Source organism: Lepidochelys kempii, chromosome 2, assembly GCF_965140285.1.
Source record: "Lepidochelys kempii isolate rLepKem1 chromosome 2, rLepKem1.hap1, whole genome shotgun sequence".
Taxonomy (NCBI): domain Eukaryota; kingdom Metazoa; phylum Chordata; order Testudines; family Cheloniidae; genus Lepidochelys; species Lepidochelys kempii.
The window spans coordinates 114,536,508-114,559,088 of NC_136381.1; the positions used below are offsets into that span (position 1 = coordinate 114,536,508).

The 22,581-nt window shown below is 40.9% G+C and overlaps 1 protein-coding gene across 2 annotated transcripts in view; it reads left to right on the forward strand.

Moving 5' to 3' along the window:
• The first annotated feature begins 10,188 nt into the window (after nt 1–10,188).
• The window catches only part of ELOVL2 (ELOVL fatty acid elongase 2), a 55,708-nt gene continuing 43,315 nt past the window's right edge, over nt 10,189–22,581 (forward strand). The window contains exons 1-3 of one of the 2 annotated variants that reach the window (XM_073332061.2): nt 10,189–10,253; nt 15,207–15,371; nt 17,927–18,114. In XM_073332061.2, coding sequence (XP_073188162.1) covers nt 18,025–18,114 — 90 coding nt within the window. In that variant the 5' untranslated portion in view covers nt 10,189–10,253; nt 15,207–15,371; nt 17,927–18,024. The remainder of the gene's footprint in view (nt 10,254–15,206; nt 15,372–17,926; nt 18,115–22,581) is intronic. The other variant, XM_078851622.1, reaches the window with a different exon arrangement.

A 22,581-nucleotide genomic window follows, 5' to 3' on the forward strand; every position in this document is an offset into this window, starting at 1 on the left:
AAATGCATCGCAACCTTCCAGAAACAGTAACACTATTTTAGTTCTTAAAATCCATAACGTTAACACAGAGAGAAAAAGCAGGCCGCTACCTAAGGCAGAGAGACACAACTCAACACACCTTGCCCTAGGCTGGTTCTTGGCAGACTGACTCTGATCTCACACTTCCTTACAGAGTACCCTAGGCTGCAAGCAGTGCCAGGAAACCCCCCTTCTGATTAAAATGGATAGCTTGTAATTTTATTTTCAATATATCACATTATCTAATCTGTCTCAATGATTATACCAGGTTATTAGCTTTGGTCTTTCAGCAGAGCCACAAACCTGAAGCTCTGACCACCTTTTAGAAACTAAAGAGCCTGTGCTACTTTTAAAACATGTAATATAAATGTTAGCAATAATTGGCATTTCTATAGCGCTTTCTGGGCAAAGGACCACAAAACTCTTTTAGTCGTCCCAATACCCCTAGTTAGGTAGGTGAGTGTTACGTTCCCACTTTGTGGATGAGGTAAATAAGACAGAAAGATGACATAATTGATCCAGGGACACTAAATCAAGGATTCTAGCCTCATAGTTCTGGTCAGATTCCAACTTGGGCAACTAAATTATTTGGTCCTGGTTATTTGCAAAACCACCTTTCTCCTCATGTGATATCCTTCTGATCAGCTGAGGAGCTTGAGCTACCCTGCTTTAACTGGGAGAGAGCTACTCATGGGTTATTTTTGTTTTGTGGCTCTGCCTACCTAAATCCCTCCTTTTATTATCCGAAAATTTATTGCACAGCGTTTCCCAGCTACAGAGACCACCCCACCCCCGAAGTCCCTGTTTCTCCTTTTACTGTAGCTGGAAGCTGATCTCACTTGCTTCCCCACCTAGGAGAGGGCCCTTACAGAGCCAACAGGAGGTCAGCCCCAGTACAAGCCAGGGAGGAGCTACCTCAGGCTGCAAGGGGAATGGCTTCAGGTGTTTTACTCATGACACAAATTGCTGCACAAGTCTCTTAACACGTTCAACCACGTTAAAGTAGCAAGTCATTGTTTGAATTTGCTAGTATAAAATTAATGGTACACTAATTTAGGTGGGACTTTATGGCTCCACTCATGTGCTGATGGAGATTGATACATTTAAAGTGGTTCTGTCAGTTCAAAGGAAGCGAGAATTGTGGCAGTTAGTGATACTCTGCTGTAGCACTGTTGAAACAAAAGTCCTGCAACAACAGGGGTATGGTGTGCCCTTGTTGTTGGTGTTTGTTTAAGGTTAGGAAAAGCTCTTGATAGAGTAAAAAAACCAGCACAAAAGCACTTATAGTTTGATCTTCATTTTGTGAGACAAGCTTTTAGGATGAGGACAGTGGGGAAACTCAAAAGGAGATTTTAAAACGTTTGGGTTTTTTCCTTACATTAGGTTATCATCAGCTGTTGTATATCTCACAAATATGACAGGTTAAATCAAATGTTAGAAAGAGCACTCTACCATTATATAAGATTTTGTTCTAGAAAAGCAGGTAAAATATATCACTAACTCCTGATAGATTCAGGTCTGTGAAATTAATGAACAAATGTTAGCAGTCTGGAGGCAGCTCACACCCATCCTTAATGGCTAGATAGACCTCTACTGTTACTGAGCTCTACGCTTTGCAGTTCCCTGCACCTGTGGAGGCTGCTACATCTAGAGGGAAATTCACATCCCAGTAGTATTCAACTGCTGCTCTTCCTCAGAGGTTATTCCAGGAAAGGGGAGGCTTAGCTTCTGAAAGGCATTCCACAGAAATCCTACCAGCAGAGATGACGCATAACTGTTGATAGTGGGATGGCACAGTTTAAAGGTGCTGGTGGTATGCAGTGGGGTTCAGGGCAGGGCATATAAACCCTGGCAGAAATCTGGGGGGGAGGGAGGACATGTGAACCCACGTGCCCCCCCGACGTGTTGACTCCCTTTCCTTAGCCGCACAGCACACAGTGAACCCCCCAGCAGAGGGGAAGGTTGTGATCTGCGTGAGCCACTATTGTTTGTCTTTGTGTGGCTCCGCTTTGAGCCAAAGAGGCTTGTGTCAAGGAGGGCGGTCACTGTTGCTCCTTTGCCAAAAGAAAAACACATGGACCTTCTTAGATACGCAACATTTATGACAATTTCATGCATATGGGGTGGGTGGGGAGAAATAGAAGTGTTGAGCTTTTATGAGAAATGCTGAGCCATTTTCAGAAACTAAACTCATTTATACATTCATTCAGTTGCTAGTAGTAAAGGTGCTGGTTTAGTATTTTTACTCCTTTGAGCTTTTCTGTTGTTTTAAAGGAAACTGCTATATTTCACTCTTCAAATATGCTGTGTTATAGTTGTGCTATATGTATGTACTGAGTTATAGTCAAGGGTGGGATCGTGTAGCGCTCGGTACCGTCCAAACTCTCAAGAAAACATGGGCCTTGTCCCATTGAAGTTGCACTCTAATGTATGAGATCTTTATCAAGTGATTGCTACAGAATTTGACTAACTTGACTACAGCCAATAGCTCTGGTGAGTTGTGCTCCCTTCCACTTACACTGACTGAGGGGCACAAGGGTTAGTGGAAACTGGGCTGGGCTGCAAAAGGGGGAAGCATGCCTCTTCCCAACAACATTCCTGTTTCAATTCCTTACCTCTTCTCAAGAGAGGCTGTCACTTGACCCAAGTTAGGTGATGAAGTTGTTGAATGTCACCATTCAGGGCAACTGCACCTGTGTTTCCTACTCATGGTCCAGCAAGGACCCCAGCTCTCCAGCTTCCAGCTTCCCCCCATGCACCGTGCTTGTGTAGAGACCTCCATTCCTCTTCCTCCTGACCAGGATATTTCCTGGCTACACATTTTCCTGACCCTATGGTGATATTCCTAGAAAAAGACAGACTACTTTTGAAGGTCTGTTTTGCTTTTCTCCTCAGAGATGGCACACAGTGTGCTCGTCACAGCTAAGTTGCCACACAAACTCTTTCTAAGCAAACATGTTTAGTCTTTAAGGCATTACAGAGAAACCATATTAAAAACATACACATGTGGTAATAAGCGTATTAGAGATCACCCCCTCACTCCCACCAGGGCTCTGGTCAGTGATTAGTCCTTGAAACCCTGCACAGGGATTTTTTCCTGTGGTCACAAGTTTTGTTCCAGATCAGTCTAAAACTTTGGCTTGCAGATGTGAAAGGTTGTGTGAGTCCAATATGCTTACTGTTCTGCCACTCCAATTTTAATTTAAAAAGAGGTATTTGAAACAATGAAGTTGCAAATGTAGCACCAGTCACTGGAGCCCTGTAGCAAAAATCTGCAGGGATAACATGATTTTGTTCGCATTAATCCAAAGGAGCACATTTCCATAGTAAGGCAAGTTTCTAATTCTCTAAGGAAAAGAGGCGACATTTATCAAGAGGAAGGAATACTACTATTTCATTACCATAGACTTTGGTAGCACCTGGATCATTTTAGGAAGGAACACAAGAGTGGGACCATGTGACATAATGAAGAAAACTCACACAGCAAAAAGAGGCTCTGGAGAACAGAGACTAGCAGATACAAATTAATTTAAGAAAGAGAAAGCACATCAGAAGATCTATACTAAGAAACCCCTTCCAGCTTGTGCTCCTAGCAGGGAGTGCAATCTTTCACAATATTTCATGACTGTGGCTGCATAAGTACTCCTCACTCCCCTGAGAAGGCAGTGGACCTTCTCACATAGGTAGGAATTACTCCTATGAGTAACAGTTCTCAGTTCTGAGCCCAGTGTGAGTGAATCAGAGTGCTCCTAAATCTCTTCTTGCTTGCACTAGATGTGATAGGGTTGGTGGCCTGCTTTGAGCACTAGTTTCTTGTGTTTACCAACCTTATGAGACCAACACTGAAAACAAGAACATGTAAAAGATCCCATCCCTCTCGGTTATGTGATACCAGCCAGAGCACCAGGCATTTAATAGAATATTGCTTTCACTGTGAAATGAGCCCTGGAGATCAATATACCTTTAGTGGCATTGCTTTAAGATTTGCCATTAAAAATAGAAACCCAGATTCCTTTACAGCCTACTCTGAGATGCCCACTGATGGGCCAATAACATCTTGAAAATGGTGGGCCTACTGCATAAGGGACAAAAGCAGCAGATACTTCCCACAAAGAGACTCCACAAACTGCTTGGAGTGTGCTGCACAATGTATCCCTAACATGGGTCTCTATTGCTCACTACAGAGCAGGGGAATATAAGCATATCTCCATATCCAGAAGTAACTGGATGCAGCCCAATTGTACAGGTACCTTGGCCTTATTTCCATGCTGGGTTGAGGAATATATTTCCATAATTCCCTCCTATTTCCCAGAGGCATATGCCAGTTTATTCAGCCTTTGCTTAGGCTCAGGATTGGTCCAGTGTAAAGATTTTAAGGCTGCTGTAAGAGGGCTCAATTTAAGCTGACATAAATGATCAACATTTTAACTTAGATTTTTAAAAAACTGATCAAGACAGCTGGCTGGTGGCAAAAAAGTTGTGTGGCAGTGTAATCTCTTCTGAGCTAAAACTGAATGGCACCCTCTGAAAACATATACAGCAAATTTGAACAATAAATCAAGGTGAATCAAAGTAAGCTCAAATATATTCTGAAATTCAGGCCATCTGAAATACTACATTCTTACAAGGTTATGTTTTTAGATCTAATGCAGCTGAGCAGGAGGCAATGGATTATTTTTTGGTGGACGTAAATGCATTAGGAAACTACCGAACCACATGAACTAAACCATACATTAGAGAACTACTAAACCAATGCCAGGGTGAGAGGAAAAGGACTTAGCAACACTAGATGCTGCTCATGATTGTATTTCTTGACTTCCTTATGTAATACTTAACTTACATAAGAGAAAGGAGAAAGCAGAACTAAGAATAAAGTTCATAATCAAGCTATCCAATATATCTGTGCTGGTCAATCCTGTTAGAATGCTTCTCATAACTTCAAGAGACAAAATGGGTGAGGTAATATCTTTTATTGGACGGACCAACTTCTGTTGGTGAGACACACAAGCTTCTGAGCTACACAGAGCTCTTCTTCAGGTCTGGGAAAGGTACTCAGAGTGTCACAGCTAAATACAAGATCAAACAGATTGTCCTAACTACTAATGCTAAACATATTCTAAGGGACCATTCCAGGTGAAGTGACAGACAGGTCAAATTTGGATACTTCTATTCCCGAGCATCCATGGGCAAACAGAACCCTTTGTGTTTACATTTACCCGAGACATAGTTACTTCTATATATTTTCCCTCCCGCTTGCCCTGCCAGAGAGGCAGAGAAGGAGTTTCCAATCTAGAGCATCTGATGGTAAAATGTTTGCGGAACAGATGTTCATTGGCAAACTGTTCCTATTTTTGCTTCTTCTACATAAAAACCTGTACTGTATGGACAGTATATGGATTATTTTTGCATAGCTCATGTTGCCTTTACAGGAAACCAAGGCAACCAGGAGACAGAGGTGTAAGTGTAAGGCAAGTATAAGACTGATTTTTTCCCCCATATCAACTGACCTTGAAGCAATGTTTCAAATATAATCAGCATGAACATATCACATAAGCACATTTTGTTGCTACTCATTCATTTCCACTTCTGTTGCAAAAATAAATACCTTATGAGAAATCTGTACATTGCATTTTGTCATATGATGGCAATTTTTCCTCCTTTCAGTTGTTCACACCAGTAAGGGTTGGGGTTTTTTTGGGGGGAGGGGCAGGAAGAGGGGAGAGAAATGGGTGAGAAAATTGATGACGGTGCCAATATCCAGAGCCGTATCCTATAAAGAGAGGGAATAAAATAAAGTCTATATTAATCTTGAGCCTGGTAACTCAAGCTTCTTGACAGATAAGAGACAGAGAAATGATTTGCCAGAAATGCAGACAAGCAACAAAAATGTTTATGCTGCGGACTGTTTCTGTTTTCTTGTATTTTTACATACAATGGGCTATGTTGTACTATATCTCCACGGCAATCACTGAAGAGTTCTTCCAGAAGCCAGTGGCATAATATGGCCTACTAATTTCTTTTTAGAAAGTTTTATTTTAATTTCTCAGTAATTTTTCAAAGTAGTCATCGTGGTAGGTAAATAAATGTATTTTCTTGTTTAACTTATGCATGCATAGGACTTGGTCAGCAAAACATCAGTCTCTGAATAGCTTGGAGATATGCTAAGGGGTAAGATGGTCAAGAAGTGTGGAAACCAGGAGACAAAGAGAGGCATAATTCTCCTGTTCTGCCTCTTCCACTACGATGGTCTGTGTAAATGAAGACAGCCACTGTTAACAGCCTTCATAAATTAAGCTGGCCTCTGGCGTGTTTAGCTTCTGGTACCAAGCTCCTTCTTGATGTTTTCATAGTTAGCTCATTCACTTTTGCACCTGTACAAGAACACAGTATCACATACGAATGCAAAAAACACACATGATCCTACAAATGTATTTAATTTACAATGCACATATCAGTTATGATTTTTCTTTATTTGATACATCGTCCATGCATGATAACCCCTCTTTTAGGCATGGATAGTTAAATGTAGTGGTGCATTCTGATTAATGAATTTACCACCCTCTGCAGAAAGTAGGCAGGTATATTTTTTTTAAAAAAAATCTCCCTTTTACTCTCCTCTTCTTTCATCTAAGTAGTTACAAGAATTCAGTCTGTCAGCAATTCTCATTAAATTGCAGCCTAAAGTAGACTTGCCTACAAAATTCAAATATATAAGGAATTTATATTAATGATATTACTCATAATGTGTACATATTTACATAATCTGATCATGAATGCAAGCAGCTTTGTAGTCTAATTCCAATAGCTATAAATCATGTAAATCCGTGTGTGTGTGTTTAAAAACAGATTAATCTCCAGACAGTAGTACCTTTGTGAAACACAGAATTGTCAAGGGTAGGATCTATTCTATTGAATGGAACTGCTCTTGAATTGCACTACTTTGCCACTGACATGGCAGTTGGTTTCAGAGTGGTAGCCGTGTTAATCTGTATCAGCAAAAACAACGAGGAGTCCTTGTGGCACCTTAGAGACTAACAAATTTTTTTGGGTATAAGCTTTTGTGGGCTATCGCCCACTTCATCAGATGCATGCAGTGAAAAATACAGTATATATATTACAGCACATGAAATGATGGGATTTGCCTTACCAAGTGGAGGGTCAGTGTTAACGAGGCCAATTCAATCAAGGTGGAAGAGGCCTATTCTCAACAGTCCACACAAGAGATCCACTTCATAGACACTACAGTGCAAATAAGTCATGGTCACATAAACACCACCCTATACTGGAAACCTACTGACCACTATACTTGCCTACATGCCTCCAGCTTTCATCCAGACCACATCACACGATCCATTGTGTATAGCCAACCCCTAAGATACAACCACATTTGCTCCAATCCCTCAGACAGAGACAAACACCTACAGGCTCTCTATCAAGCATTCTTAAAACTACAATACCCATCTGGGGAAGTGAGGAAACAGATTGACAGAGTGAGACCCAGAAGTCACCTACTACAGGACAGGCTCAACAAAGAAAGTAACAGAACGCCACTAGCTGTCACTGATGGCCCCCAACTAAAATCTCTCCAGTGCATCAGCAAGGATCTACAACCTATTCTGAAGGATGGTCCCTCACTCTCACAGACCTTGGGAGACAGGCCAGTCCTTGCTTACAGACAGCCCCCCAACCTGAAGAAAAAACTCACCAGCAACTACCCACCACACGACAAAAACACTAACCCAGGAACCAATCCCTGCAACAAACCCCATTGCTAATTCTGTCCTCATATTTATTCAAGGGACACCATCATAGGACCTAACCACATCAGCCACACCATCAGGGGCTTGTTCACCTGCACATCTACCAATGTGATATATGCCATGTGCCAGCAATGCCCTTCTGCCATGTACATTGGCCAAACCAGACAGTCTCTACGCAAAAGAATAAATGGACACAAATCAGACATCAAGAATTGTAAAATTCAAAAACCAGGCGGAGAACACTTCAATCTCCCCGGGCACTCAATAGCAGACTTAAAAGTGGCAATTCTTCAACAAAAAAAAAATTTCAGAAACAGACTTCAACAAGAAACTGCAGAACTGGAATTAACTGGCAAACTGGACACCGTCAAATTAGGCCTGAATAAAGACTGCGAGTGGAGGGGTCACTACAAAAAGTAATTTTCCCTCTGTTGATACTCACACCTTCTTGTCAACTGTTGAGAATAGGCCAATTCCACCTTGATTGAATTGGCCTGGTTAGCACTGACCCCCCACTTGGTAAGGCAACTCCTATCTTTTCATGTGCTGTAATATATATACACTACCTACTGTATTTTTCACTCCATGCATCTGGTGAAGTGGGTTTTAGCCCACGAAAGCTTATGCCCAAATAAATGTGTTAGTCTCTAAGGTGCCACAAGGACTCCTCATTGTTTTTGACATGGTAGTACAGCAGATGTACAGATCACTGATGGGAGCTAGCATGGCATTTTCCAAATGAAAATGGGCCAAGTCTTCCCTTTCATAAAACTTTAAACAAATAGGGGACTGGATAGCTCAGAGATACGATGATGGGCGAGAGTTTCCAATCTGCGTCATTTGACTAAACTGTGGTGGCTCAGTAGTGATGCCTGTTTGAAATTAGTTTGCTGGTCTCAGAATAAATTTCTAGCAGACATCTCTCTGTTTCACAACCCACCAGCACAGCAGGTATCTTGCTGGCAATCTTAGCAGAAAGCCCCAGCCCAGGCTGGAACTATCCTCCAACTTCAGAGGTCGCTTCCAGCTCAGTGCAGGGAAAACTTTGGCTGCTGGTATTGGTATCTGTTCTCGGGAGAGATGCCAGTTTCTAGTGCCCCCCATCATCAAGCACCTTTCAAAAAGGCTAAACTTTTCAGCAACAACATTTGCCTTATCTCAATGATCCCTTTGATTGGAACCTTTCCCGTCATTTGTAAATATAAAACTAAAAAATGAAATTGGTTTTTGTTCTGGTTTTGTTTTACTGAGATCAGATGAACCACGCAGCATTCTGTAGAGATTAATTTCTTCACCCCCTTAACCCCTTCTGAGACATTTTCCTTAGACCTGGAGCAAGTTATGTGCAAAGATGGGTGCAGAGAGGTACACATTTATTCCCAATAACCAGCCAATTCGTTTTTAACATCTGGAGTAACCCAAATCCTGCCCGGTGATGTGCAAATGCATTGGCGGGTAGAGAACTTCGGAAGTTCTCCTCCAGAGTGAAACAATTGCGCAGCAGTACAGTATTGCTACGCAACAGTCAGGAGAATTCAGAGGGCACAGTAGGGCATTTTGGCTGGCTGGTCCCCTATTCTTTCAAGATTGTGATCTCTTGCAAGGAATTGGACTGCACTGCATGGGAGTATATGAAGCAATCGGTGTGAGAAGGATGGCCGTCTAATTAAGGCAATGCACTAGAACTCAGGAGAGAACTCTTCAATTCCCAACTTTGCCAAAGACTTCTGGACCACCTGGGATAAATCAGAGTAGTTCTATTAACTTGGGCCTTTGGCAAATCACTTAGTCTCTCTTTGCCTCAGTCCCTCTCCTGGAAAGTAGAAATAATGAAACTCAGATGCTCACATTGTGGTGATGAGGGACTAAGGATGTGGAGTACAGAGATTTTGCAGGTGGAAAAAAAATCTTCCCTCTTCAAAACAGAGCATCAGTACATTTAACTAGTACACAATCACATTGCTGCTGACAGCAGGTGGCTTCATAAAGCAGATCAGGGATACTGACTGCTCTTTTCTCAAATACAGATTTTAATGGGAAAACTACAAAAGCAAGCATTGCTGGGGTTTGAAGAAGGCCAAGGTATGCTTTCTACACAAAAAAAGGCACCTGCTACAGATTAGGTTCATTTAAAGACTTGCTCATTTTCATTTCTAAAATCTCCATCTAAATTGCTTTCCTCAGGGGTCGATTGTGGTAGGTACTGCTACTTCCACTAATGGGGTTAATGGGAGCTGTGGGTGTAGCCACAGCAGAATAGAGTCCTAAATCCTTTCATGTCAAAAGAGCACTTTTTTAAAATGGGGATGATTGTTGTCAGGTACCTTGAGACACTTGTGTGTAAAAAGGCTCTCTGCAGGTTTATTTTCTATGTGAGGCATGAGATAACAATTTGTCATGTGTCTTTGTAGGAGCAGCTGAAGGCTTTGGACTGGGAAATAAACACATTTGTGGATTATATGTTTGGATCTCGAGGTAAGTGTGCTTTTCAGGACTCAGAATGCATGATCTTTTAATGTGCAAACAAAAGCTGTTTATATTGCATCTGAAGATGATTCAATAACTGAAAATAAGAAAAGCAGTTGTTTTCCTGAAGACAGTCTCCAAGATGTTCAAAGCTGACTAGAAATTTTGAATGCCTCACTGCAAATGCTGTAAAGAGGCCAGGCTGGATTTTCTGAAAGTGCTAAGCACCCACCTTCTGGAAAATCAAGCCCTGGAGTCTCCTGGATTGTCCTGGAGTCTCCGGGAATTTAGATTATGTCATGTGATAAAACCTCCAGGAACACGTCTGGCCAAAACTGGCAACCCTATCAAGCCCTGTGAGGTGTCTCAAGTGAGGCATTCCAGAATTGTCTCCCAAAATCACCAGTTAGTTATTTAAGAAAAAAGTCTTTAGCACATAGTGTAGTTAAGAAAGAAAACCAAAAATCTGTTAAATTCAGGAACTCTAAGTTACAGTGTCAAAAACAGCCTTAATTTTAGCTCATCCTCTAGCTAATCACACACCACTCGTTTACACCCAGATATATCCCATTACGTCATCATCATCTGCATTTCCATTCTAGCCCACAAATAATATCCGAAGTGTTGCACTACAAACCACTTCTCCAGTTATCACATTTGGGCCACTGACCCCACTACAAAGTTTCCCTCACTTCAGCCATCTAATACGTTGGCCATATACCTAGGGTAAGCAGGCGTGAAAAGCACCTTCCTTCCACCCCTAAACACATCCTAGGACCAACCTGGCCCAGAGATAACTAAATCTGGAGGGAAAAAATGATTATAGAATAAACAGAACGTACTTCTGTTACTGACAGCGCTCCTTAAGTATTCACAGAATATAATATGTAGCTGTGTTTTCATGCACTCAGACGCTATGGTAATGAAAGCCGTATAAACACAAATCAGACACTACATATGAGTTTTTCCTGTCTCATTAATACTTGCATGGTATTGGTCACTCAGATTATATCGCCTCAAAAATGTGTATAATAATATGAGCTGGTCCAAAATTTTCTTACGGAATAGTTTTCCATCAGAAAATGCCAGCATGGCAAAATCACTATGTTTTGTGAGAATGTGTGCATTTGATCTGAAGTTTCATGGAAATTAATGAGATGTTTGGTTTCAATACGGTCAAAGTGTTTCATTTCCACTTTGTTTTGATTTGTCATATTATTTGTAATAAAATAACTCAAAACATTTTGATAAAGTCAAAACAAAATATTTTTGGAATGTTTTTCATGAAAAATTCTAAGATTTTGACTTTTCATCCTGAATCAGTATGAAACCAGACTTCAAAATCTCCAAATTTTCTGCATAAAGGAAATGCCATTTTTTGACCATCTGTAATAATAATCCCATCTTCATGTGGTTCACCTAATTAACAAACTGATGAATCCTGAGAGTTGCTGACTGCAGTGAAAGTTATGGGCATCCAGAACCCCTCAGGATGAGATCCAAAATCTCAGCAAACCTGGTGTAGATTCAGAGGTCACTTCTTTCTGGTCTTTGGCTACTTGCTCTACTATCACCTGAGGAGGTCAGACTTGCTTCCTGAATCAAAATATGAAGACCTATAGCATAGTGTAATCATAAAGTATAAATTATATTATAATACGTTTTCAGATGCCTCATGCTTGCATTTCATCAGATTCTTCAAATCTTAACATTTCTTCCTTAAAGGGAAAACCGTTACAGGATTCTTAAAAACTGGAAAGTAGTATTTTTTTATTCCTCTGAGAGTGGCAATCACCTCCATCAACTGTGAAGCATATATGATCTTTGCAAAACTTTGGCTTGCACAATTTCTGGATTTCTACCTGAATCTATTTTAAAAATGAATAGAATGGCTTCCTAGAAAATACTTGTAAAATAGGTCTTTAATACTAGCAAGCTAATGCAGTCCAATGACCATATGTGTGAAGGTTTCGTTCCTTTTTACATACATAAAGGCTATGCCTTTTCAACCTTCTCTTTCCAGTGCCTCCAGAGCCAAGTCTTTGAGATGGATGAATTGCGGTTAATATAACTGCATAGCAAATACTATAGCTCCACTGAGTCTTCAGAATGCACTTCAGTAAAACAAGTACTGCCTGTACCAACTCATTCAAAGAGATTCATGGTTGGCATTTGAAAAGCAAAGTCTCACAGGAATGACTGCCATTTGAAAGGAATTGAATGTTAATGGCCCAAGTCAACCAGAGAAACAAAACCCTTTGAAAACATGTGTAGTGCTCAGAGAGATGGGTCTAAAGACATTCATGCACAGATACACATCCCAAGGAACGTATTGGAGGAGAAATAAAATGGGACTTCTGTCCCTCAGCATGACAGGATCTAGTGTCACTCTACTTCCATGTCAGTTGCTTCAAATACTTTCCTGAGTTCACCTGTGCTCAAATGTCAGGACTTTTCCTTTTCCCTCATTTATTGCTGAATCGCCTCTTATCAGTTGGGAGCAGGACCTCAGTGGCATCTTACTCTAGCTCTTGGGGCTGATCCTGGTCCTTACTATGACCAATTTTCATTGATCCCACTGCTCTAAATTGCATCTTTGGACACAGATTGGCACCCAGAGACACCACGATCAGGGAAGCTTAAAGGTAGTTTACAGCCTTCCTTCGCCTTGGCTGTGTTGGATGCAGAAGGGCCAAAGCCAAAGACACAGCCCTTTGACTTGGACATATTACCCTGTGTCCGACAGATATGCTGTTAGCTGTTTTTTTACAAATGTGCTGAGAGGCCTTCAGTTATGAACACCTCTAAGTTGAAACAATTATTTGCCTCTAAATCCCTTCAAAACTGGTATCTCTCCCTGTTGTACTAGTTTAACCCAGCAGAGGGTAAGGTTACAAGTTATTTTGAAGCACCATATTACTGAAGGAATGCTTCCATGTTGCTATTTTCTTCTCAGCTGGCAACAGGCTTACTTTTCATCTCCTTTTCCTCTCTCTCTGCTACTTACATCTGCTGGCAAGAACAGAACTGCAGTGTGTTCAACAGTGAAACGGCAGCCCAAGTGGTGCAATTTTATACTGTATTTCTGAATTTACCTGTGGCATTAAATTGTGCAATCATCAGACCAATTAAGCCACTGGACGTAGCTATGCTAGTACAATTACAACTAGAAACGAGTGGAATTACAAATGGCAAATTGTGTTTTAAAATACTCAGAGGACAATACTATCAATTCCATCACATCTCAAACACTAGCGTTGAAAATACAATCTTGTTTGTCTACGGTCCCACACAGTAGCATGCACTTTTGCTTTAGTGGCCTGTGTATGTATAATGACACAGTGCAGAACAACATGGCACCCTGTAAAATGGTTATATAGACAGATGACTCACAAGAAGTTGCTGGACTGACCCTGAGAGAGAAGTTCTGATGAATTCTAGTGAGCTTACCTAAAAAGGCTAAAATAACAAAGCATTACAGATTTCTTTCTATTAGCTATTTTCCACCATTATCTGCTCTTGGTTTGACAGCAGGCTATCTGAAATACACGACTACTCTGTAAATCCATCTTTTTTATTTTGCTTTATTTTTAGACAATAGCTATTTAGGTGACAACCAGGGCAGTTCTAGGGGCAGGCAAGCAGGGCAGTCACCCTGGATGCCAACTTCCAGGGAGTGCTGAACTGCTGTGCCACTCAGCCTCCCCCCCCCCCCCGCTCTGCTCCTGCTTGGTTGGATTTGGAGGGGCAGGATTGATGCACCAAAAGTGTTTTTTGCCCTTTATAGACCAAACATTACTTTCTAAAAGCAATTTCCATTGGTGACGTTGAAACTCAGCTAACACAGGCTGTGATCCTGCAATGGAAGGCAATGGAAGCTCTGCCGTTAATTGCAATGAGTACCATCAAGCTCCTGTGTGGTTCTGTCTCCTGATGGCTACATCTCACAAAGCAGTTTAAATTGGCTGCAGCTTCTGAATTAACCCCCCTTTTGACTCAAGCAGTAGAATAATGCTTAGCTCTTATATAGCACTTGTCATCCACAGATCACAAAGCACTTTCAGAGGAGGGTTAGTATCATTATCCCCATTTTACAGAGGGGGAAATTGAGGCACAGAAAGGCAAAGGTGACTTGCCCAAGGTCCCCAGAACACCAGTAGCAGAACTGGGCATAGAACCCAAATATCTTCAGCCCCAGCCATGTGTTCCCCATCCACTAAACTGCACAGCCATGCTTTTAGATCCAGAGGTCCTTAGTTCAATCCCTGTATACCACACTGTTACCGTGAGGTGCTTGCCCTTATTTGCTTTAGATTTTCTTTGATGTATATCAAAACAGGAAAGGCTCTTTGCTCAGGACACAGTGATCATTCAGGTATAAGGATCAAAATGGGGCTTGCTCAGTTTGATCCTTTAAACAGGATTCCACCATGCCTCTCTAGTACTGCAGGTGCATTTATTAGTTTTTATGTTAAGGAGACGAGAAAAGTAAAAAAAGAAAGGATCATGACATAGCTATGTGTTGTGGAATGACACTGGTTGCAGGAACTACAGCCAGTGGTTTAGTTTGTTTTATTCATGGACAAAAACAAATTTAAATTGGCAACATATTGAGAGGGGATATAATTTTGGAGAAGTATGATGAAGTCATACTAACATACCCTTTATGATATGTATTTTGCCATTAAATATTAACAGCATCAAAAACCCACTCCAGAAATCCATACCCCCAGCCACTAAGCGATTCAGATTCTTCCCAGATACAAACAGGCCCCCACTGCAAGTGACTGAGTTAGAACATCTAACCACCTGGGTAAAGTCTCAGTGCCATTGTTTTGCCACTGAGTTCAGTGGTGTCAGGATTTCCCTCCATGGCTCTGGTTCATCACCATTTTTCATTGGGAGTGAGTTAGTTTGAGATGGAATCTGAGCTTGTGCACAACTCTCTCTCACCACATATAGTGTTCCAGTGTTCTCGCAGTGCGGTGTCACTCACTGCTCTCACCTGGGATTCAGTCGTTGGAATGATTCAGAACTGTCAAACTAATGGTATGTCACGCTTTCCCTCGTAAGTGGATGCATTTGAACCTGTTTGAACATAAAGGAGCACTGGGAGTCTGACAGACGGTAGGCACTAATGTTAACTTCTCTTTCTCTTATTCTTTTTGTCAAATCCATACAGTTCCCACCAACCCTCCCCCCAATAATCCTGTGCTGTTTTTCTAAAAAGAAAACAAAATCAATCAAAACCAAGAGCCCCGCATTTATGGGCCCCCTTACTAAGAGGTAACAAGTGTGACTGTGTGCGCATAAGGAGAGGCAGTGGGAGAAAGGAACAAGTTTCAATTTCAAGAGGGAGCACCTAAAACCAATAGTAAGACTTAAAAATTATGTTTAAGTTGCCTGTTAATCCAGCCATAGGTCACTTTGCAGTTATTAAAGTGTTAGAACATGAGCTGTGCTCTTTTAGCAACAATGGGAAAACTTGCTTTCTGTGCTTAGAGTAGAAGCTGTTTTCATCACTTATCTAATTTTCCACTTTAGCTCAGCTCATCATCGGATTTCTACCAGTTACTTTTCCTCTAGTTGCAAAGGCAGTTTCTGGTTACCTTCTCACAGTCTCCTGTGGAACGCCTTTGCTCTGGAGACTGTATGCACATGTAAACTCTCTTTCAAAATCAGTCTTCCAAAGCAGGCAAGACTGGTGTTTTCTCTTTTTTCTAAAGGTACATTCTGTCAAGCTTTGTATGGCTTGAGTTTAATTTATCTTTATTTTCTTATGCCTTATCTCTCTTGTTTGTACTCTCATCCCATGCATTGGATTATGGCCCAAGATCATCTTGAATATGTCTGGTCATCTTCCAGAAGGACAGAGAACTTTTTCCAATACCGTCCTAACTGTTAAGACTCTTATGTTCTTGTATAGATGGTACTGTGTCTTCGTACAATATGCTGTCTTGGAACAGACAATGCTAGTGCCAGGAGACATGCTGGATATTTATTAATTACCACATCTAAGAGATCATAAACACATTTTCAGATTCCAAGGAAGGAAATAGCATTCTAGCTTGCTAACACAGAGTGATCTGAACTGACAAAAGCAAGGAAATCACAAAGTGTGCAGCTCTATTACTTTTTAGGCAGATTTATTCTGCAGCTCTCTCAATAGTGAGAATGAAGATGCTTCTTGGGAGCCAGTTGGGGGTGGGGGAAGACAGATGCAGAGTCTTCCAGCTTTAATAGATCTGGCTGACACAGTCTGTGCTTTGAAGAGCTTACAATCTAGTTGAAGACAAAATTCAACGAATGAATATAAAATAATAAGAGGGAAGCAGGGAGGAAGGCAGAAGGTGATAGGAACAATAAGAACACATATTTCCATAGGCTTGCTGTTCGCAACAGGATAGTTCTAAGTCATTTAAATTTTGTTGTTAAAAATAAGATTTTCTGATGAAAAAATGCATTTAACAAAACATTAGACAATATCTTCCCCCCCCACCCAGAAAACCTTTTAATGTTTGATTTAATCATCCCCCTGAAGAATTTAAGCCCAGCTTTGAAGTATTGTGCAAGAGTGAAAAAGTGAAACAGTAAACTCACGTAGTATTTCACTGTCCAATTTAGCAAAACAGAAAAAGTAAACATGAATGGTGAAACAGAGGTAGTTTTTTTTAAACAAATCCAAATGATTAATAATGCAGTTAAGGGTTGTTTTAACATACTGTATGACTTTTTAAACCATAACTCATGTTTTAGATAGAGAATATCTTTTGGAAAATTGGACAGACTTGAAAGAGAATAGCATATATGATGAAGCAATTTCATTTACCCATAAAGTCTGTTGCTGAAGGGATTTTGCTATAGTAAGATTGCTTTCCCTGGAAACTCAGTCTCTCCATTTGCAGATCCATTGGCAGGAGGGAAATTATAATTCTTTGCTGCTGGCATCCCTTTGTTGACCTGGAAAAGAATGATGCTGCAGATTTGGCATATGAGGCTAGATCATGCTCTTCTTATTCAAACAAGTGTTCTTATTACTGTAAATGAGATTACTTGTGTGAATAAGGCAAGCAGGATTTGGCCTGAATGCTTTATTTCAGGATCAAGCAAGTGTACCATGTGAGCTAATGAAGGAGCAAGCCTTTGGTTTAAACAAAAAAATATATTTGATAATCAGCAAAACACTGAAAAAGTAATGACAAATGAATAGATTTAATGTGTTTGAAAGTTTTCAAAAGCCCTCCAGTAAGTAAATAAATAACAAACGTGTAATAAAAGTGAAGAAAGTTGCTACTGTCTGTGAAGTAATAGTTTTTCAAATGTGCATTTTTGCATGTATAATACTATTAAAAATGCAGGCTATTTGTCCATTGAACAGACTATGATTTGGTATTTAATTTAATTTTCATTTTGTATTTAAATTTTAACCACAGATCTATGTTGAAATGAATAGAGCATCTGTCAACCCATTACCATACATAGCATATCCTTTGGAATGTTACCTCAGGTCATTTGCAATGTTATAGTAGCCATATTGGTCCCAGGATATGACAGAGATAAGGCAAGTCTTGGCACATTCCCACTTGTGCTTTTAGCAGACACTCTTCTGAATATGGGCAGCCTCCTTTTAGCAGTACTGAGCAAGCCATTTTTAATTGCTCACTGCATTTGTTTCTGTTCAGATTCCAGGGTCAGAGGATGGTTCCTGTTGGATTCTTACCTGCCCACGTTTTTCCTTACTGTAGTATATCTACTTTCCATATGGCTGGGTACCAAGTTTATGAAGAACAGGCCTGCATTCTCTCTCAGGGGTCATCTCATTGTGTATAACCTTGGAGTTACAGTGCTTTCTTTGTACATGCTCATAGAGGTAAGTTTGTTTTGTTTTTAAATGCAGCACCACATCCGAGAAGGCCAAGTACTAAGTCATTTTTCACCACAGAAATATTTTAGTAAAACATACTTCCAAGGTAATCTGGGCTTTCAAATTGCAACCTCTTTCAGCCCATTTAACAATTGATCTGTGAGACTATGTAATAATTTGACTCGTATAGCACCTTCTAGCCATGGATCTCAAAGTCATCATTAATGAGCTATTCCTCACACCTAGAGTTAGTCAATTTCTGCTAAAACAGAAACTTTGCAAATATGCATTTGAATTTTCAGTGACTGCTCTGTTCAACTATGTCTGTGCCTTTTTGTTCACCATTTGTGAACATTCCCATGAATTATGCAGTGCAGTTGTACCATGTTGGTCCCAGGATATTAGAGGGACAAGGTGGGTGAGGTAATATCTTTTATTGGATCAACTTATGTTGGTGAGAGAGCTTGAAAGCTTGTCTCTCGGACCAACAGAAGTTGGTCCAATAAAAAATTATTACCTCACTCACCATGTGTCTCTAATTCCCGTGAATTGGTTTTTTTTTTATTTGCATGTACATCTCTGGAATGGCTGTTTGTTCAAATACCCATAATTGCATGTGACTGAACAGATTTATTTAGAAGAGTATGTGCTAATCATTCATTATTTGCTATTCACTGTCATTTGTTTACAATCATGTTTAACAGGGTTCTAGCATCCAATCATATGCTATGAAAAGCAAAAGTTCAGCTTACTGTGAGAGTTTAAGAACCCCTAGGCTGACTGTTCGTTGACTACTTATCAGTAAAGAATACACTCTCAGAAATTATAAGCTATTAATGAAGAAAAGAGGGTTCAATTTGTCTGATGATTTAGTCAGAATGAATAATTCAACCAGCTCTGATGTGAAGTACATTAGTTTTCTTATTTTACAGATTAAATGACTTGCCCAGAGTCTTACAGGAAGTTTGTGGCAGAACTAGGGATAGAACCCAAGTAAGCCTGATCCACAAGGGCATTTACTCCGCCATTTAGGTGATGTTTTGAGAAAGTGCAGCCTTGCATTCTTGCATCCATGTTCACTCTGATCCTATGAAACTACACTGGTTTAGAAAACTTCATAGTAACATATGTGTGGTTCCATTCCCAAATGTCTGTCAGTTGAACAAATTAAGATCTTAGCTTTAGCACCTAGTGCTGACCCTGGCTTGCTCAGGCTTGTGCCCATAATGGACACTACTGGGTGAGCAATTAGATAGATTTTGAGCAACTCGTCCTCCCTTGCCGGTTAGAACATGTGCAACTGATGAGAAATGGCAACAGCAGCATAGTGGCCCCTGCAGAAACACTATGCCCTGAGTTCATCAGAAAGATAGAGGATAGGAGAAGGGTCATAAGTCTGAAATAACAAAACTGGTGTTATTTAGTAACCACAGTTCTAAACTATCCCGCATTTAAGATGTGTTGGGTTTCCGACTAGTTAATTGTTATGGATCATTCCAGTTACTTGACCTTAGCGTTAGCATGCTAAAAATAATCCTCCCATGTTTGTTTGATAAATAACCTAGCCTGATGAGACAGGCAGGCTGAATTATGTGCTTGTTTTTGGAGTGACTTCTGGAGGTGCTAGATGACATTCCTTGTTTAGACTACCCGCGCAGCATTCCAGGCTTCCCAGTGTCATGTAGGGTACCAGGATCGAGTCATCGACAAGAGAAAAACAAATACTGTTTGTTCTCTCAACAGAATGGCAAAACATTGCTTTGCTCAGAAGTCAAGCAGGGCCTCATGAAAACTTTCAAGTTTTAGGGGAATTAATTTCTTTTGATCTTAACAAGAGGCAATTTTCCTGATCAAAACTATGGGCTCAGTTCTGGCTTGTGCAGACACACAAGGGGCTAATCGCACATGAAGAGTCTCATCCCATTCAGAATTCACACAGGCTTCAGCAATTCTTCTGGGTGCTTGAGGAATGCAGGATCAAGCCCAAAACATGGGAGAAATGAGCACAATCCCCCTTACTGGATGGTTTGGTCTCTACACAACAATTTGGCTCCTTAATAAAAGTCACACTTCAGGGTTAACATTTAATTTGTGGTGGAGGCACACAGAATGTTATCCAAATAGTAAGGTTCAAAGAAAATGCAGCATAATACACAGAAAAATCAGAACCCTGCTCTCCTGTGCCTGCAGGCAGGCTCAGCCCTCCACTGAGCAGCTGAATATATCAGAACTTAGCAGGTGTAAGTTATACAGATGAAGTGCACGTATCTTTGCTGTAAATGCATTGCACAGACTTCCTTTAGGTTGCCTGATCTTTCACTTTCTGAAGATTGTTTTGCTGTACACAAAACTAATTTGTCAATGCCCCTCTGATTATTCAGCCAGGCCTCACTTCTGCAACCCATGGCTCATCAGCTTTTGTGTCCCGTTCACACACATGATTTCTGTTGTTCATTACAGTGACAGAGCTTACCGTTCCATGTTCTACATCTGTTATGGATCAGTTTGAGGACACCGCTTAAATCATTTCCCGTACCTTCTAGCCAACCCTGGTCCCAATGCCTCTCAGAACTCCACCTGGCCACTTCTGAGTTGTGTCACTGCTATAGGGTCCTTAACAAATACTACGCCAGAAGCAGCTCCACTGCACCCCCTCCCCACCTGTCCCTTCTCCCTGCTCCAGGTGGAGAGGGTACAGAGATGCAACAGAGGCAGCTTCCCTCCAACGGGAGAATTCTGTGCTGGGCCTTTGCAGCTGGATTGTGGCTCTGAGGTGCTTGCTGAGTGGTGCACAAGGCTTGTAACCCAGCTTGAATATCTGGCTCACAGTCCGAATTTCATCAGTTCACTAACACTTGGCTTATTTTTTTCTTCCCAAAAGATTTTGATTTTTGAAGAAAAATCCAAATGCTGATGGAAAGATTTTTTTCAGGAGCAGCGGTGGTGGTGGTGGTGGTGGTGACGGTGGAGAACCAAACTGCAAAACCTCTGCCCAACGCTAACCAGCATCCTAAATTGTACCCAGAAATGAATAGTGCGCCAGAGCAATCTGGGGAGCACTGCAGTGACATGCTGTCTCTGGAAAATCCCATTAAGTAGTCAAGTCCCCGGGCGTTGCACTGGACATAGATAACTCCAGCAAAATTCACATCAGAAAGAAACTGTTACAACTCTCATGCTACATAAAGACAGTAACAAAGACACTTTTGACTACAGACAACATTTGGTACTCCAGTAGCCTGGAAGCTCAAAACAGAATCCTGAACTGTGACTTTAACAATTGGAAGCTACATTTCCTTAATAATGGGAGCAGCCATGAAATCTATCAAGTTCTTGAGTTGTTTCCTTCAGCAGTCAGTGCCATCTCCCTCCTGTTTAGATTAAACCTCACCCAGCAGGCTCTTATCCACATCCTATCTTGTTCAGGCACTGAGAAAACCGAGACACTGCACCACCTGGGTCAAATCAAGACGACGTGTAGAGCAGAGAGGTGTGTCATCAGTATATGGCTGCCATTGCAGCCTATCTACCCTGTGGCTTCATACACTTATTAGTTCACCTGCACCAGTGAGGCATGTGAATTTTAAGTGAGGGGAGGTAATAGACTAGACCACCATGCATGAGAACCCTGTCCTCAGAGTAACAGCTAACAGAGCCTCTTGGGATCTATCTGAGAGGAAAGAACAAAAACACACCTGAGCAAGCCTATCACGTCTTGCCAATTTTCACAATTAAGTCAAGATAAAAGGTTGCCAGTATAGCTAAAAGCAGCACTATGAGCACCCTCTCTAGAAGGAGGTCATCAACCAGCAGGTTCAGTATTACAGACAAGCTTGAACCCAGATTGACAGGTATAAAGACAAACTGAGGATTCCCAATAGCACCAGGAGTTGCCTCCTAACCACTTTTTCAATTACTTTACCCAATAGAGGCAGAGCAGAGACAGAACAATCACGATATTGCAGTCAAGTCATAAGCCTTATTAGTTGGATTGTGTTGGTCTTTGCAAGCAAACTTTGGAATTACGATGACACCTCACCAATTGGTACTAATGAGCAGAAAACCCATTAAAATATTTGAATTTGGCACAATAGTGAACAAGATAAATAAAAACAAAAAAGGGACACTGCATCACAAAATATATTTTGTTCATTTATTTTGGTAGCTGAAATTTTAATTATTTGCTTCAAAACGTGCTGTAGTAAATTTTGCAAGAGTAAAGAGGCCTCTACTCCACCTAGCCTGTTAAATCTTTGCTGAGCAGCAGGGCAGGGGACAGCATTTTTAATACAGCAAGTTAAGAAGAGGGCAAATCTGTGAGGTTTTAGTGTATAAAAGATCCGATGCAGGCTCTCCTGGCACTTCAGTGAAAGCACAGTTCTAGAGATCAGAATTCGGATCTCTGTGGAAGTGCACTGAGCCTGAAATAGGTGAAACCTTTTATTAGTAGGTTTCGGAGTAGCAGCCATGTTA